This window comes from Poecilia reticulata, linkage group LG20 (assembly GCF_000633615.1).
Source record: "Poecilia reticulata strain Guanapo linkage group LG20, Guppy_female_1.0+MT, whole genome shotgun sequence".
NCBI lineage: Eukaryota > Metazoa > Chordata > Actinopteri > Cyprinodontiformes > Poeciliidae > Poecilia > Poecilia reticulata.
The window spans coordinates 21,889,195-21,906,541 of record NC_024350.1 but is presented as its reverse complement, the minus strand read 5'-3'; the positions used below and the strand labels follow the sequence as shown (position 1 = coordinate 21,906,541).

Here is a 17,347-nt window from a genome sequence, read left to right as displayed (position 1 = left end):
GGATGGATGGATGGATGGATGGATGGATGGATGGATGGATGGATGGATGGATGGATGGATGGATGGATGGATGGATGGATGGATGGATGGATGGAGTAAGGGTCTTATATTAGTCTTTTATTAGTAAAACGCAGCATGGCCCACAGATGAACATAAATCAATAATCAATGGTTACTGAGCCTCACCAACAGCTCTGAGGTCCCCAGCTTGTCCAGCTCCATGGACTGGATGCGGGAGATGTGGACGCCCATCTCACGGTGGATCCCAGAGCATTCGATGCAGGTCAGGATCCCCAGGTTGGTGGACAGCCACTTCGGCTCTGCAATGACCAGAGATCAATACGTCCGTCAGACCGAGCAGTGACAACAATTCACTGCAGAATTTGAAACGAGTTGACAGAAAATAATGAGTAATCCAAACCTAACATACACCAACTCCAAACTGAGGCCTTCACTGTCTGACTAAAATAACAGCAGGAGTTGATTTGACAGCTTGATTAATACACACACTTCTCCTCTCACGGTATTTATGTTGCGCAACAATTCAACAGAGGAGTGGTTTCTAAATCTGGATACTAACACAGCAAGCAGACACCTAACATGATCACCAGGAAACGTGATTGAAGAAAAAGAGTTGTTTTTCTTATTCCCCCTTTGGCCAGTCTATAAAAGGATGAAAAACTACGAAAAAACAACAAATATTTCCACAGTCAAACATTTAAAACGGACGGATGAACCTCGTTTATTCCAGCTGTTCATTTTGTCATAACAGATAAAAACCGGTTTTAGAAACGGATGAAGTTTCATTGATCTCTGCCGCCACCAGATGTTTGTTCAACTGGTAACTAAGCAACATTTAAACCCTCAACCAGAAACATCTGGTCTCACAAATTAAAAAGAACAGCATCAGTGAACCACTAACCTGAGTAAGCATCACTATGTCAGCTATAACTCAATCATCTCCCAACTCTGTGATTCAGTGAAAACAGCAGAATAAGCTCAAAAACAAACGAGTCGACCAGATAAACACGACGACCAGATGCCAGCTGGTGTTGAGCACGATGAGTGAATAACTGCAGGGTGACCTCTGACGCTGCAAAGCACACACAGGAAGAGGAGCAGGATCTCAGCTTCAATGACTTTCTTCTCTACCCAAGGTAGCGCGATGCTAAGAGGAGAAAAGCAACACTAGCGGTTGAATCTAATTAAGAAAACGAGACATCTGCAACCCATTTATAACCAAATCTGGGCGTATCGATGGATGCAGCAACAAGAGCAGAGACGCGACAAATTGCCTCCCCTCCCCTCAGATTGCAGGGGTCGGCGTCGCGTGTGTGACTTATGTAACAAAGTGATGTAATGTTGTTGTTTCTCGAGCCTTGAAATGTTGCTTTTTTCTCCTTCAGAGCTTGAAATCCTGCCTTCGGTCAGTCAGAAAGCTGCTGATGGTGTGTGTGGATCTGTGTATGCAAACATGCGATTTGTGTGTTCACTGTCAGAAGCCTGAATGTCTGCAGGCCTCCAGAGTGCTAACGCTTCATGCTAACAGCTTTAGCATTCACACTCTGGTTTAGTCATTTACTCGATTACATTTACTTGAGTAACTTCTTTTTTTTTTTTTTATATTACTTTTTACTTTTACTTGAGTAATTTTATTATGAAGTATCTGTAATCTTACTTGAGTTATATTTTGGATTTTTTACCCACTGAATGAAAAACAAACATGTTTTAACCAAAAGTTCACCAGACACACACCTGCAGTTTTTATTAAAGTTTTATAAGTTTTTTACTGAAAAAACTGATTTGGGGAAAATTTTAAAAATCCAATTTAGTTACTTTTGGCATTTTGTTTCTTAAAATACCAACATATCCACTTAACTTTATATTTTGGTCCAATATATGTAATTTTTAAACATTAACTGGTCGATAATTTGATCAGCTACTCAGTACTTAAGTAGACAAAAACTTTTTTACTTTTACTTGAGTAAAATTTCCAGATTTTTTACCCACTGAATGAAAAACAAATATAGCTTAACCAAAGATTCACACCTACAGTTTTTGTTGAGGTTTTATGAGTTTTTAATAAAAGAAACTGATTTAGGAAAATTTTCTTTTGCCTAATTTTGTTATTTTTTTGTTACTTATATGAATTATTGTCATGTTTGTCCTTAAAATACAAAAAATTATATTTTTTTAAATATTAAATGACTGATAATTTCATCAGTTACTGAAGACTAGAGTAGACTTTTTACCAAATACATTTTTACTCTTACTTCTATATTGAAGTAGTGCTACTCTTACTTAAGTATAATATTTAGGTTCTCTGCTCAAGACTGCAGGGGATCTGCAGTCAGACAGAGCGAACTGTGACGCAGCAAAAGTGGCTTGTGGGTTTAAATAAAACATTTCCAGCTAACAGATCAGAGGAGGAAGCATCACTCCTCTTCTCAGGACAAGGTGAGGCTCGACTCAGCACTGTGTCTCTGTGGACAGCAGCAGCAGCAGCACAGACCTGCAGCTCCGCAGTCGCAGCAGATCTCGTTGCCTGGCATGCGCAGCACGTCTTCTATGATGGCTTTAGTCAAGTCCTCTAATCCGTCCTCCCCGCCGCTGCTCTGCTCGCCTCGGAAAGCCATGTTTAGAGCCTCCTCCTTGCTGTTGGTCAGCACGGAGATCCATCTGCAAGACGGGACAGAATTATTGTCCTGAAGAATAAAAGTTAGAACACAAACAGAAACAAATTGCATCATTTTTTATTTTGCAGTCATCTGATAAACATGGCATGTTTATATAAACGGTTCTTCATGGCTTCTATTCAGCCAGATACTCAGATCTGGAGAGTGCATGACTTCACACATTTTCCAATAAACAATAATTTTGATGTTTTGAGACAATTTTCAAGAAATGTAATGGTAATGGCACAATAATGCAATCAATAAATATCTATCACCAGGTAATTAACAGTTTTACACTTTATATTTCATATGCAAAAACCGCAACATTAGGTCTTTAGAAAATGTTATTTTTATTCATAAAATTATTTCGCTACTAAGAGAAATAAACTGATGTGCAAAAGTGAGACGTGTTGGTGGGAAGTAAAAGTAGGCAGAAATGTCATTGTAATGATCAAGTCTGGAACAAACTGAACTGATCCTTTAGGAGCATTTTCATGCTTGATTTTATGATAAATCTGAGTGGTTTATTTTAAAGAAACGGTCATCAGCAGAACAGAAAAGAAGTGAAAGCATAATCTTTGAAAAAGCTCATTTAGAGACAGGCTGTTGCATCCTGGGTGCAAAAATAAGCATGATCACAGATCCTTCCTCTTATCAGCTCTGACTTTAAAACCATCCCAACAAACTCAATGAGTTTTTACAACTCTGCTGCTATTATTTGCACAGGTTCTCACTTCTTCTTGCTTTTTTAATGCAAATCTTGAGCATTTTCCTTTCTAAATTAACCTATTCTGGTTAATTTAGTCAAAGTATGCATTTATTTTCTTATGCTACAAATTTCCCTGCTGTGGGACAATAAACTGTGTTTCTATCCCATTAAGACACCTATAAACTAAGAGGAAACAAATGAAATACACTTTCATAACCTAATCTAAACTCCCTTTGTTTAGACAACATAAAGAAAATTGGAGAAAAACTAACATTTTAAGAATAACAAAGCTATTTTAACTCTTAACTTCTGAATATGATTTTCTTGCCTCCAGTCTATTTCTGCTTGCAGGTTTATTTTTCCCTGAGAACAAGGTCAACTGACTCACAAAGAAACACCCACGCAGGACTGTGGTCACTACCCATCACTCAGACAGGAAGCACCGTAGCTCCCTTTCAAACATGCCCTGTGCACAGCGCTAACCCTTCATCGCTCACTGCACATGTATACACACAGAGCTTAAAGAGACTGACATTTGGACTCCATTTGTTACGCCTCTAAAGCTGTGAAGAGCCCCCACAGAACGGGCACAAACGGATCTGTTACATTACATGTAGATGTGTGAAGAAATGAGGCCATTTTGAGCAACAGCTGAACTAAAATGTGAAGTTTAATGTGCTTCTAATCCAGCTGAGGCATTGGGTGGGTGCACAAGCAGTGGGACAGTGGACATTTCTATCCTAGTAACATGCAGGCGCTTCATTTGGAGTTCATGACAGGAAGCAGCAGGGCATATGCATCAAAAAGGATGAACACAGTTTCACATGATCAGAAAAAAATCCCAGAAGATAAATGGGTAGCACTTTACTTAAAGAGATGTGAATAACATCTGTTATCAACATGAAGGAGTCTTTGAATCTTTATATCTGCTGTAATTTGGTAAATAATGACACTTTTAATGCAAAGTTGACACTATTAATGAACTTTAAATGCCAATTTTTTCAGAACTTTGCATTAAAAGTGTCATTATTGACCAAATAATGCAAAGTTTATGCTTTTACTGGACTTTTAGTGCAACTTTGCATTAATAAGGTGATTATTTACCGACAACAGTTGTAAATATTCAAGAAGACGCCTTCATGTTCATTTTAGCATCATGTCAATCTTATGCACACTCCTTTTAATAGTGTGCATACAATACAACTGTTCACTCAATGTTAGTAAAAACAAAACAAACTAAAGGCATTCAGTTATAAAAGTTAGAATAGATGATAATGGGTTTTCAGCCAACTCTTCTGACTTAAGTAAAAATTTGAAACGTTGAGCATAAACATGACGTAACGCCTGATATGAACATAAATGACTCTTCATGAATGTTTATGACTGTTGTCATTAATAGTAAATAATTACACTTTTGGTGAAAAGTTGCCTTACAAGTTGCATTAAAAGTGTCAACTTTGCACTGTTTGGTACATAATGACACTTAAAGTAAATTTGCATTAAAACTTGCATAAAAAGTCCATTAAAAGTGGACATTCATGAATACTCCTTTATAACAGGTGTTAAATCATGTTTATTACAGTTTCATGTCAGTCTTATGCACACCCCTTCAAATAAAGTGTTACCAAACTCCCATTTGCTACAATGTAAAAGGCATTATCTGGAAATTCACTGTAGTTTGAGGAGCATCAACTCCACTCACGTCTTTCATGCTTTGTATGGATTGAATAGAGCATGTCTATTGGGATCAAGAGAGCGGTATTCAGCTGTGAAATAAAGTCACGATCAAATACTTTTAGTGCTGCTTTTGTTTGTCACATATTGAAGGATCAACTGACCCAGAATAAGATACGACAGGCTGACTAAGCTGGTGACACAGAATCAAACGTGGAGAACTGGAGCTTTATTTACCCAACATGCCATCCGATGATGTCGACACGTGAGGCAGATGTGTCACGTGGGTAAAAAGTTTCAAAACTGTTAAGAGATCTAAACTTATTTTAATGAGATTCAACAGAAAGTGCTGGAGTGAAAGGAGCATACCGTACCACAGCGCTGCCCCTTCCCCATCTGTTTCTGAGCACTTTCAGTCAGCAAATTGACAATTGATTTCTACACCTTTTCTCACATGGCGGTTTATTTATGTTTACAGTTTTTTTTTTATAGCTGCTGACGACAGTACGACTTCCTGTGAAGTTTAGGTGGCTATAATTAGCTTCTTCAAGAAGCAGAATGGCGAATACTAAAATATTCTGTAAAAAAAATTGCTTTAAAATCACAACGGATTAAAGTAGCAAAGTAAAATTAAAGATAATTTGTGAAACAACATTATTACACTTACAAATACTCAGGAGAGATAAAGATATTCATGTGTGAAGACCTTCACTGTTCATAAAATGCCTTAATGTGGAAACAAAAGCAACACCAGCTGCTGCCGTCAAGGTGTTTTAAAGTCAGTCGACGGTTTTAAACCATCAAGAATCTGGCAGAGCTATTGATAACATCCTCTTTATGCATAAAAACTGTTTCCAGATGCATCAGAACCTTTGCTGTTATTATTTGCTAAAACAACAGCCTCTTCTTTCACTGTATCTTCTTAAACGGTTCTGCCTTTGCCATATTTCTAACTTACAATGTAACAAAACTGTTGAGCATTTTATCTGGTTTATCTAATGAAACTAAAACCGCCCTTGATTGGTCGCATGCCTGCGACTACATCTCATTTGCATTTGCCATCTATTCGGCGCTACGGATTATTTTGAGACTGCAGCAGTAATTGAACGTAAAATGTAGCACTGAAAATGTGGTTGAAATCCTTGTAATAGTTTTATTTAACAAATAAAATGGTTCTTGTGTAAGAAAAACTCTAGATTTGACCAGTTTCTTAAAAATTGAAACTGTATGAGAAGTTGGTCAAAAACCCAAATTACCAGATGGGATTATTTTTATTTTTTTTTAATACTTACATGACAAACTCTTGTTCGTCTTCAGCTTGGAAGTGATAAGTCCGGTTATCTGCAGAGACCACAGACCAGGATGTCAAGCATGCAAATCAAATGCTTTGCATTTCGCAACACAATGAGCAGCAAGTTAAACTGTTCAGAAATGTCACATGAATCAGAGAGAAAACGTTTTGCACACATTCATTCTCCTCCCCCAGGGATTTTTCAACAAAACAGAGATAATAAAATATGTTCTTGAACAGCTGAGGAATATTCAAGATGTTTGTTTTATTGTCTATCAATGAAAATGTGGAAATTTACAATTCAAAAGCATACAGTTTGTCTCAAACTATAATTTGAATCCAAAAACTAATAATATCTGGGTTAATAATAAACATAAGTATCTATTAACCCTTTGAGTTACTGTTTAACAAAGGAAGACTTTAGTTTTTTTAAATTACTTTACAGTTAAATATTTATCATTTCAAAAAGCACTGAAACTTGAAGAAATTTATTTCACAATGAAAACAATAAATCACATATTTCTTTCTTGAAAAAGCAATGCCAGTTCAATTTTTTAAACTAATATTTATCCAGAATTTAAAGTACAAATGACTTTTTTCCTTTCTGTATGCACGTTTCTAAACGGTTTAAGCAAAAGAATTTAAGATTGTTTTTAAAACTTACGAGAAATTAGATCGAAGCATTTCCTGTCCTCAGAGCTCGGCTTCACCTGGCAGGTGAGCAGGTTGAGTTTGACAGGCTGCCTGTTGGACTGAGAACATAAAGAGAGTGAGGTTTATCCAAAGGACTGAACACGTTATAAGTTAAAATTTTATAAGTTTTGTTTTTCCAGCGCTTCTTGTTCTAGTGACTGCAATGATCCAACACGTAAAAATAAGAAATACTGCTACAGATTGCACCTGAAAAACACCACAAACTGTATTACAATAAGGGGAATTGAACAAAAACACAACATAAAAGATGAAACCTTTTATCTAAGTTATTTGCGTATTTGTTGCAAACATGTTTAAGCTCCTCTTGTAGCCTTTTTAGGACCATCTTTGCAATTTTAGCTTCAAATTATTTATAAAACTGAAGCCCGGCTCCCCCATTAAGGATCTATACTCAGTAATAACACACCTAGTTGGCACAGGCGCAGCGAGCATCGTGTCCTGCCAGCGTCCGGGCAGAGGACAGATCGGGGCACGTGCTAATGAAATGCTAACAGGCTGAGATAAGCCTTGCAGCCGAGCTGGCCTGCTGTCAACTGAAGTCACCAAGAGTTCAGATGAAGAAGAACAAATAGAGAGGTGGCAAACTGCTGTCACATTAAGATAAACGATAAGTTTAATATGTTAACCACAAGTGGGCTTCAGGAGACGTAAACATCTAGCCAACACACCAATATAAAACAAGTTCTTAAAAATGATTTTTAGGTAATTTCTTCTTTTGGACGTGTAGCGCAAATAGAGTGAGAGACAACAGCTGTCGAAAAATCGTTAGAATCATTATACAAAGACAAATCTAACCCCTTCATGCTGTGTTACAGATGCTAAACAATCCAAGCTTAACAAAACCAACAACTCAGTTCAACACTAAAACTAACAATGCAAACTAATTATAATACGCAGATGAGCTGTAGCATCTGGTATCAAAGAGTAACTTTCATATGATGGCAGCAAAATGTCAGAATAGAGTAAATTATAAACTTGTTTTCATAAGAAAATAAAAATAATAATTGTATATCTCACTGAATTCACAGATTATGGTAATAACAACAGATTTAGTGGCTGCAGTTATCTCTGTGTAAATGTTCAACAGGACAAGATGCTTTCCAATATTTAGTAGTTTTGTTTAACATAAAAACATTTCAGGAAGTATTACTGTCTCACTGTAACCAAAATTCTTTCAACATCTAATGACAGAAAACAAATGACAGTTTTTTCACTCTTTTAGCTTTTAGCTACTTTTCCTCATACTGTTATCTAGGTTTCCTCCTGCTGTTAGCTAGGTTAGGGATGCTTCTCTTTACTGTTGCATACATTTCCCAGGTGTTTCCCTGCTGCTAGCTGTGATAGCAAGTTTCATTTGTGCTTATTTATTGTATTTCTTTAGTTGCTGAAACTTGCAGATTAAAAGGCAGGCAATTTAAAGCAGAAAACTAATTCTCTAAAAGTGTAGGTGATAAAATTTAAAAAATGGTAAATGTGTGAACCAGCTCTACAAGAGTTGCTGCTGCTAGAAAATAAACAGGCAAACTAAAATCTGTGAAACTTTTTATGATTCAGTTGCTTGCAGCCACAAGGAACTGAATCATAATTGTTGAAGTTTATTTTAATAACAATACTGAAATGTCAAATATGTGATTCATGCTGATGTTAGTGTAAGGCATCGCAAAAATTTATCAATGTTTTTAAACTCTTTCACAAAGGGCCACAGGGAAGAGTGTTAGAAAAATAAAAACAGTAAGTACTGTTACTGGATTTATAAACTACTCTTTTTCAACGATAATCTTTTTCACCACTTGGAAAAAAAGTCATTCACAAAACCAAAGCATGTAAAATAACTAAACTAGATGTTAGTTATTTTAACAGGTTTATGAAGCCACTCAGGACTGTGAATTAAATGAACCCCTCGTGTGATTTAATTTATTTTAATATTTTTGCAAAAAAATTTAAAAATAAATAAATATTCCCCTGCATCCTAAATGGAAGAGGAAAAACCAGGCTGATCTGCACAAGAGTGAGGTCGGCACTCAAGATGTGCCAGCTTAAACAGTACGCACACACTCCATCAGGGATGAGTCACCGCGGTGCAGCAGGAGGAGGGGGGAACAGGGAGAGGGGCAGTTTCCATGGCAACCTATCTATGTCAATCCGACTCTGCCAGCCTCCAGATTGGAAAAGCCCAACACACCCTCTCCCTGCACAATGTTCTGCTTTTGATCCACACAGTCACTCCTGAGGGGTTAGGAGAGTTCATACGTCTGCGTTCGGGTGCGTGTGTGTGCGTGGACTCACTGTGGCATGAGAGATGGTGAGGATGCCTCCCTTCACCGAGCACTGCCTCCTCTGCCACACCTTCCTCAGCCTGAGAAAGGATGTCCCATTAAGAGAGGGCTGTCATTCTCCGTCTGTCCGTTAAATTTTAATGGTGCAAGCCCAGCGGTGTTCGCAGCTTACCCGTCACTCTTCTTCAGCAGGTAGCCTTTCTTCTCACTACCAAACTCTTTGTTTCCCTGCAGCTGGTGCATGCTGTAGCCACCCTGCTTACTCTGAGAGTCCTGTGTTGAGCCATGCAAAACATATCCACGAGATTGAAGTGTAAAGATAAACACTTTTAGGGAATTATTTTTGACCAAAACATGCAATGAGGACCCAGACACACTATAGACACGTTGCATGTTTTTGTTTATATCTGGAAATTTTGCGCTGCAGATCGGTAAGAACCATTATGTGGACAAAATGAAACCTGGAGATGTAGGTATTATCAATTTAGTGCGGCAAAGGGGAAAAACAACGCAGAAAAACCACCGAACAACAACTCAAAGCTGCTCTTTTTGCCTGCTCTGCGCTAGCTGCGCTACACACAGACCCGTTGCCGTAGCAACTGACTCACAACAGCTCAAATAGTGTGTCATGATTCAACACCAAAACGTTAAGTGAAACAAAACAGTCAGATAAGTCAAAGCACAGGACGTATTACTCCTGACTTTGGTAGCTGTAATGTAACTGAAACATTTTGACAGGGCGCCACGAACCACACAAAGTTGCTAAAACATCATTAAGCATGTTACGACCGGCGTCGTAAAGTTGATTATAAATAATGAGTCCGCAGGTGCCCGTCCCTGATTGGTTCTAAGAAGACGACGGAGATGTCCCATTGGCTGCATTCCGGAGATGACGGACATAAAAGCTGCTGACGCGGACTTCCTGTGTTCCATCCTCGACTCACCTCCACCGGCCACACCCCTTTCCTTTGTTCATCTGTGTTAGAGTTCTGGAGTGTAGGAGTGAGCTGCCGTTTATGTTTCCTCAGTTTTTTCATGTTTTTCTTAGTTAGGAAGGTAAGTTTTTGTCCTTTGGTTTATTTACTTTCGATTAGGTAAGTTTCTGTTACTATTTAGATAGTTTCCTTTTGTTTGTTGTTTTCGGCGATAGCTCACTCTGAAGCCAAGTACTCCATTGGTAACATCTTTATCAAAAAAATACATCATTTTAAAATAAATAATCATTGTCAACTGTTCAACTTTGTGTGTGTCAGTTGTTGAGATCAGAGGAGGATGGATCCTTCATGTTGCGACCTGGCCCCCCCTAGACTAGTCGTAACAAAGCACAACAAGAATTAATCCGTATTAATTCTCTACAGGGGGATGTTTTACTCCAGAACAATAAATAAGGCGCCCTGTTGTGTTTTCATAAAGTTAAAGACTTTTAAGTGCACCTTATAGTCCAGAAAATACGGTAGTAGGTGATTGTCTGAACGCAGCGGTGGCTAATTTAAACACCTGCGCTACCAATGATCTGTCAGAGTTGGCGTGTAGGTCACATTGTTTTCCGTTTCTGCTGAACTGAAACACCAGATTCCACATCACATCTACATGCTAAGTTGTCAAAGTCAAGCTAGCATAACCTACTTCCCCCTTGCTATTTTTTAAGCTGTTAAATGTGATATCCTTGACACTTATCTAGACAATTAGCAGCAAAGCTCTGCATTCTTTTTTCTTTTAAATCACATGGAAATGTAAGATTTAGCGCCTTATGTTGACAACTTGACAGCTAAAACCAACGTTAGTCATCGTCTGCAAATGTGACGTCACGCTGCAACGTGTCTATAACACTTCAGTGGAGGGACTTTTATAAGAAAACAGAAATAACTTTTAAAAAGGCTGCAAGTAAACAGCATGCTCTGCAACACCCCTGCACAGTCAAACCACAGCATGCTCAGACTTACTCTTCTAGACTTGATTCCAGACAAGCAGAAAGCAGTAAAAAGGAGGAGATAGAAGGGAGAGGGGTGAAAAATCTGGCTTAAGTGAAGGTAGTGGCTGTGAAGAAGTGCACTCTTCAGCTAAAGCTTGAAAACCTGCAGAAGGTGTGACTCAAGCAACTGCTCATACATGATTTCGTGCATTTGAGTGGATCAAATGTGTGGAAACAGGCAGTGTTAGTTTTTATGTGAAAGTGTGACAGTGAGGCCCTGAACTGGGCACCAGTTTGGTGCAGCGCTGGGCACCCGCTGGCCAGAGCGAGAGGAAGCGTGTGGCGAGACCAAAGGCTGAATCGGAGCGGCTGTGGCTGCTTTTAAAGCCGGTCCGCTCTGAGTTTGGGTTAAATTTGGCCACAACGGTCCAGAAGTTACATGCATACCTCTTTCTGGTCCAACTGGAGGGAGGACTTGATCAGATCCCGCAAAGCAGTCAGCTGCTTCTTTTCCTCGTCCTGAGTTTGCTTTATCTGACAACAGAAAACACACAAATTAGAACGTCTAGTTATAGGATTCACAAACAAAACAAAACAACTGGGAATACTTTATTTGAAGAGGTGTGCAAAAGACTGGCATGGCTCATTATTTGCTAAATAATGAGATTTTTAATGTAAAGTTGCATTAAAAGTCCATTGAAAATGTCAACTTTGCATTAAAAGAATGATTAATTATCAAATGATTCCTCGTGACAGCAGTCATTAATATTATGTCAGTTTTATTCGCACCCCTTCAAATAAAGTGTTACCAACAAGCTAAACTCAACAAAGTAATAAAAGAAAATAAAATAAATGCAACATAAAAGAAGAAAACAGAATAAATTAAAATAACTTGAGAAAAAATAAAATAAAGCAAAAAAAGAATAGAAGAACAATAAACATTAGAGCTGAAACAAGTATCTGGATTAATCAATTAATCAAACAATTATAAACTACGTAATTTAGTAATCGAATAATCATTAACTGAGAAACAGACAACAGATTTAAAGCAGTAATTAACCCAAAACTGCACAAAAATATATGCATTTTACATTTAAGATTAAAACTTTCTCTTGTCTATAAATCTGTTTTTCCCAGAACTCCTTGAGTTTCAGTTTTAGCTTCGCCTGATTTAAATTCCTTTAAAAATCTCCTGTAAGGAACTTTTTGCAGTTCAGTTATTAATTATTTAATTGAAAAACATACGATCAGATTAAATCTGAACTGTATTGATGATAAATGAAGCAGAAATGGCTGAGCTTTGCACATGTTGCTACAAATGATGCAGAACTCACTAAAATATTATTGGATCTTAGGTAATAAAATGTTAAGAAAGGAATTTTATTATTTATTTGCATTTTTTATGTCTATTTTTATTATTGTAAAATATAGGCTTATGTGGTTAAATTTAAAATCTTGAGAATTTGATCATTTTTCTGTCCGATTATTCAATTAATCGTCAGAATAAATGACAGATTACTTGATTCATAAAATAATCATTAGCTGCAGCCCTAATAAGTACAAAAAATGTAAAGTTATTTAAATAAAACTACATTGAAATGAATAGAAATAAGTAAATGACTAACCCAAAATTGAATAAAACCACACATGACGGAAACAAACAAATAATTACGTTGTAGAGATCAGCCGCCAGCTTCTCGATGTACTGCTTCAGTTTATCTGCTGTCTTCAAGCCATCTTGGAAGAAACTTTACAGAAACATAAAAAGAACTTTTAGACACCGATCATCCATTAATGCAACAGCTAACGTAACACTGTGATCATTCTGGTTCTTCCATTTCTGCTCACAGGCAGAAACGGCTGCAGTTTGTGTTGACCATCAAGCTCAGCTCGCTCTTTGGCACTTTTTGGCTTCTGGTGCTGAAATCAGATCTGGTTTCGACCCTTCTCTGCAGATTTGCAGAGGCGTTAAGCACGCTCTGAAATCCATTACAGATCTGTCAGCAATACACACCTCGATGAAGTTCTGCAGCAGCAAATCACCACTAATGACTGCAACCCCTCCCTCTGCTTGGGACAAGCATCTCCCTTCCTCTTCCCATTACTTTTTCTGCCCCTTCTCGGTCGTTTGGCTCGTTTTCTCTCAATCTCTGCTCTGATGAGCCCACATCTTCCCACTCCACACAGCTTAGCTTGCAAAGTGCAACCGAACCGTGCTTGACAGCTGCTCCGTCATTGCAGCCTTGGATTTACCACTTTTGTTGCATAAATGAAGTATATTGAAGCAAACGAGGGGTGGGAATTTATCGTATCGTTTATCATTTATTGTGATAATAAATAAAAAATTTATTCCAGTTGATGTTGTTTGAAACTCTCCAAAATTGTCCGTATTGCCGTTTTACAATTTTTTTCTAATGTTTGTTCAATGAAGGCATCAATAAATGTCAAAAATTCTGATGAAAAGCACATACTGTGTCACACTTCTAGTGTCCTAAAGAGACGTATTGCACATCGGTAGGGTTGCACTGATAAATTGCCTCAGATTTCCTTAATTTTGGGAGAGTAGTGGTCGGCCCATACTGGACTTTCTTGCAGTATTTAGCAACATTTAGCAACAAACAACTGTATTGGCCAAAATTAAAATCGGTAGGTCGGGCTTTTTTAAAGATCAGATATCAGCCGGAAAACTGCAATCCGTGCACCGTTTTTCAAAAGCAGCATTTGCATTTATGTGACTGAAAAATAAGTAATAAATAGCTGTTTTCATTATTTTTATCATGATAAATCTGTCATGATAAAACTTTAAGACCATATCGCCCTCTGCGAGTGCAAACAGGGCAGTTTCACTTTCTTTGACCACTTTCCTCAGCTCTCAGTCTGATGTCCTAACGCTCCTAATCCATCATCCCTGCAGCCTTTCTATCCGTCAAGGCCCAGGTTGAACAGATTAGCAGCGAAGTGCATTGTTTTGTCCTGGTGTTATGACAGGATACACTGTGCAACCCTGGACGAAAATCTGTCATTCTGTCACGGGTCGCTGCGAGCTGCAGCTCTGGAGAGACGAGCACCCACTTTATTTACCCAGTAAACCCCCTCGGCTGTCGCAGCGTATCTATATGACGACCTGCAAAGATTTATGACTTAAGATCTGGGAGCAACATGAGACAAAGCTGCTGCAAAGGACGGGAGAGCTAGCGCCTACTTTCTTTTTCTAGGGTGTGAAATATGACTTAATGGGTGAGAAGCAACAGAAAAACAGTAGCAGCAGGAGTCACATTTGGGTTGGGGGGATTATGGAGGCGCTTACTTGCACTGTGCGTGGTAATACTTAATCAGGTTTTGCAGGAGGTCCACTCCTTTCTTGGTCTTGATCTCGTTTACTTTGATCAGGTACTGGAAGAAAAGCAGAAATGCAGAGTTTAAATTCAGGGCATTTTTAAAAGCTTTCCAAGTCCAAATAGGAAGAATCATGTCATCAGCGCTCAGAGTTATGATTCTTGAGTCTAGGGCTGCAACTACCGGTTATTTTGTAATCAATTATTCTATTAACTGGATTTAAAAAGTTTCACTGAAGCCTTTTTATACATATTACCTAAATTCAAAATCTTCATATACTTTTGTACAGTTTTGGTTGAACTACTGCTCTGATTGTTGTTTCAGAAAATGAACTTTTTTTGAGTCTGCATACCTGATTAATTACTAAATTAATTGATGATTATTTCAACTACCAATAATCGTTCCAGCCTTATTTGTGTCAGAGTTTAGACAGAGTATTTACACGCCTCAAACTCAACCACAATTTGTCTGGTTACAACTACAAACTAAATATTTTATAAAGATGCTATAAACCCAGCTTTAATGTACTTTATGTGACAAATCAGCACAAATTAGTGCGTTATTGTGAAATGGAAGGAAAGTTATACAATGTTTTTGTAAATGTTTGAAAGAAAAGAAACAAAGGATGTGGCATGCACTAATATTCAATTCAAAGTCTAAACCTGAATTCACAAATTACCCACCAACACGTGTTGAATCGTCACATAAACTACAAATGCTTTGCTGACAATGTTCAAGCGAGGATCAGAGTAATAAAGTGAAACTTGAATTTCACAGAAAATAGTTTTGCATCTTTAAAAGGTTGGGATTTTTAAAGAAGATCCTTCAGAGGAACTCTGAGGCCGTTTGAGGATTCAAGACAAATGTTTTCAGACAGCACCCCCACCAAACAAACAAATGAAAGATAATCTACTGATAATCCCACAGAGAGCCAATCCACACAGATTTAAGAGTCGCCAAGAAGCTAACGACCAATTCTAACCCAGAAGAGCTTCATCTCTTTGATGAAGCTCTGTGCCGCTGCATCGTATGTTGATGCATGTGCATTCCCACACGCATGAGTAAACCTGTGCATAAGTGTGCAAGCATGCATGCATGTGCCGTCCCTTTGTCTGCCCGATGGAGCTCGACGGCTGGCAGATTATCCACATTTTTTTGTTTGAAGCGCGAGTGGGTTCGGCGTTAGTGGACAGCATCGCCGCATGTTTGTGAATCCCTTTTGTGTGAATGAGCGACGACATTCACGCTGCTGCAGAATATAATGCAGCCTGCTGAGCCCTGCCTTTCCTCACTCCTCTGCTGGCAGCGTGGGACGAAAAAAAAAAAAGGGTGAGAGAGTGAGAGCGTCGTGTAATCTGGTGATTGAGTAACGTGGAGAGAGTGTGAGAGAGCCCAGAGTGCAAGCAGCGGAGAGAAATGAGGTTAAGTGGGATGAACAGATTGTGCCACTGACTGCAGCATTCTCACAACAACAACAACAGCATCACAACGAGATTTCCACCATTAATGGCTGCTAATTTAGGGAAATGTCTGGGATTTATTGGCTGGAATTTCTCCACATTTACAAAAAATATATAGTCAAATATTACAACCAGAACTGTGTGAAAAAACGTCTGATGCATCAAGGATCTAATTAATAGGAAATCAGTTAGAAAAACGTTCAAATGGATTTTGGTTGTTGTATTTTATTTGCGACATATAATAAAATATCCAGTGTTGTTTACAAAATTGAAATGTATTGTTCTTTGAGGGGAAAAATGTGCATTAATGTGCCATTAGATATAGCACTTGATATTTCAAAACAACAATATTATCATTTATCGCAATAAACGATATTTGTTGGACAATTTATCATCCAACAAAATTTGTTATTGCTCACTATGCAATGCATATGTGTATGGTCAGTTAACCAATAATAATCAAGCAATTAATACGCTTAATTAAAATATTCATTTCGGATGTTTTTGTTTTATTTATGATGAATGCATGGAAGGGCTGTACAGTGGCGCAGTTGGTAGAGCTGTTGCCTTGCAGCAAGAAGGCTCTGGGTTCGATTCCCGGTCTTTCTGCATGGAGTCTGCATGTTCTCCCTGTCAGTGTTGTGGTACTCAATATCGGTCTTGGTCTCAAGACCGGTCTCGAAACCATTTTTTTGATGGTCTCGTTTCGGACTCGACCGCATTTGGTCTCGGTCTTGTCTCAGTCTCGGCGCTGAGGACTCGGCATTTTATTTCAAGACCAGTGGAGACCGCAACTGTGAAAATGTCACTAAACGTACAGCATACTAACCAGTTTATTTGTTAACATCTTTGTTTTCAGTGGATGCAAAACGCACCGATTAAAATCCAAGCAATTATGTGTTTCTGTTACTCCCCCCTCCACTCCCCATCCCCACATTTCACTCGCACGTGGTGCTCCAGGACATGCACAGTAGTTTCCTCTCAGCGGCAGAAAATGTCTGTCTAATCGTCAGTAACAGAATAGCGCTGCATAAATTATAAGAAATCCGATGGCCGCAGCTAACTCAGCAGTGCTTCGCTTTCACAGACGGTGGGGACTACGTCTAACTTTTTTTCGTCACTTAGAAAAGTAGCTCAAAGAAGGTAAGCTCCGTTGACATGATGTTAGCAAAGCTAGCTGCATAGAGACACATAAGCATTGTGATGAAAAAAAAAGTCACTCACTGCCTGAATTATTGTGCGGAGGTGTTGACTGACTTGTCGCATATATGGGACAACGCTGTGTCCAAGAAGTCCGACCG

The 17,347-nt window shown here is 38.4% G+C and overlaps 1 protein-coding gene across 5 annotated transcripts in view; it reads right to left on the bottom strand.

Annotated features, from left to right (window-relative positions):
• The window catches only part of asap1b (ArfGAP with SH3 domain, ankyrin repeat and PH domain 1b), a 65,590-nt gene that overhangs the window by 15,852 nt on the left and 32,391 nt on the right, over nt 1-17,347 (bottom strand). For 3 of the 5 annotated variants that reach the window (XM_008396644.2, XM_008396645.2, XM_008396646.2), the window contains exons 7-16: nt 14,558-14,643; nt 12,923-12,998; nt 11,698-11,784; nt 11,282-11,290; nt 9,511-9,611; nt 9,349-9,418; nt 7,013-7,100; nt 6,350-6,398; nt 2,512-2,678; nt 186-319 (exon numbers count right to left, since the gene is read on the bottom strand). In XM_008396644.2, the coding sequence (XP_008394866.1) occupies nt 186-319; nt 2,512-2,678; nt 6,350-6,398; nt 7,013-7,100; nt 9,349-9,418; nt 9,511-9,611; nt 11,282-11,290; nt 11,698-11,784; nt 12,923-12,998; nt 14,558-14,643 (867 nt within the window). The remainder of the gene's footprint in view (nt 1-185; nt 320-2,511; nt 2,679-6,349; nt 6,399-7,012; nt 7,101-9,348; nt 9,419-9,510; nt 9,612-11,281; nt 11,291-11,697; nt 11,785-12,922; nt 12,999-14,557; nt 14,644-17,347) is intronic. The other 2 variants (XM_017301862.1, XM_008396647.2) reach the window with 1 other exon arrangement.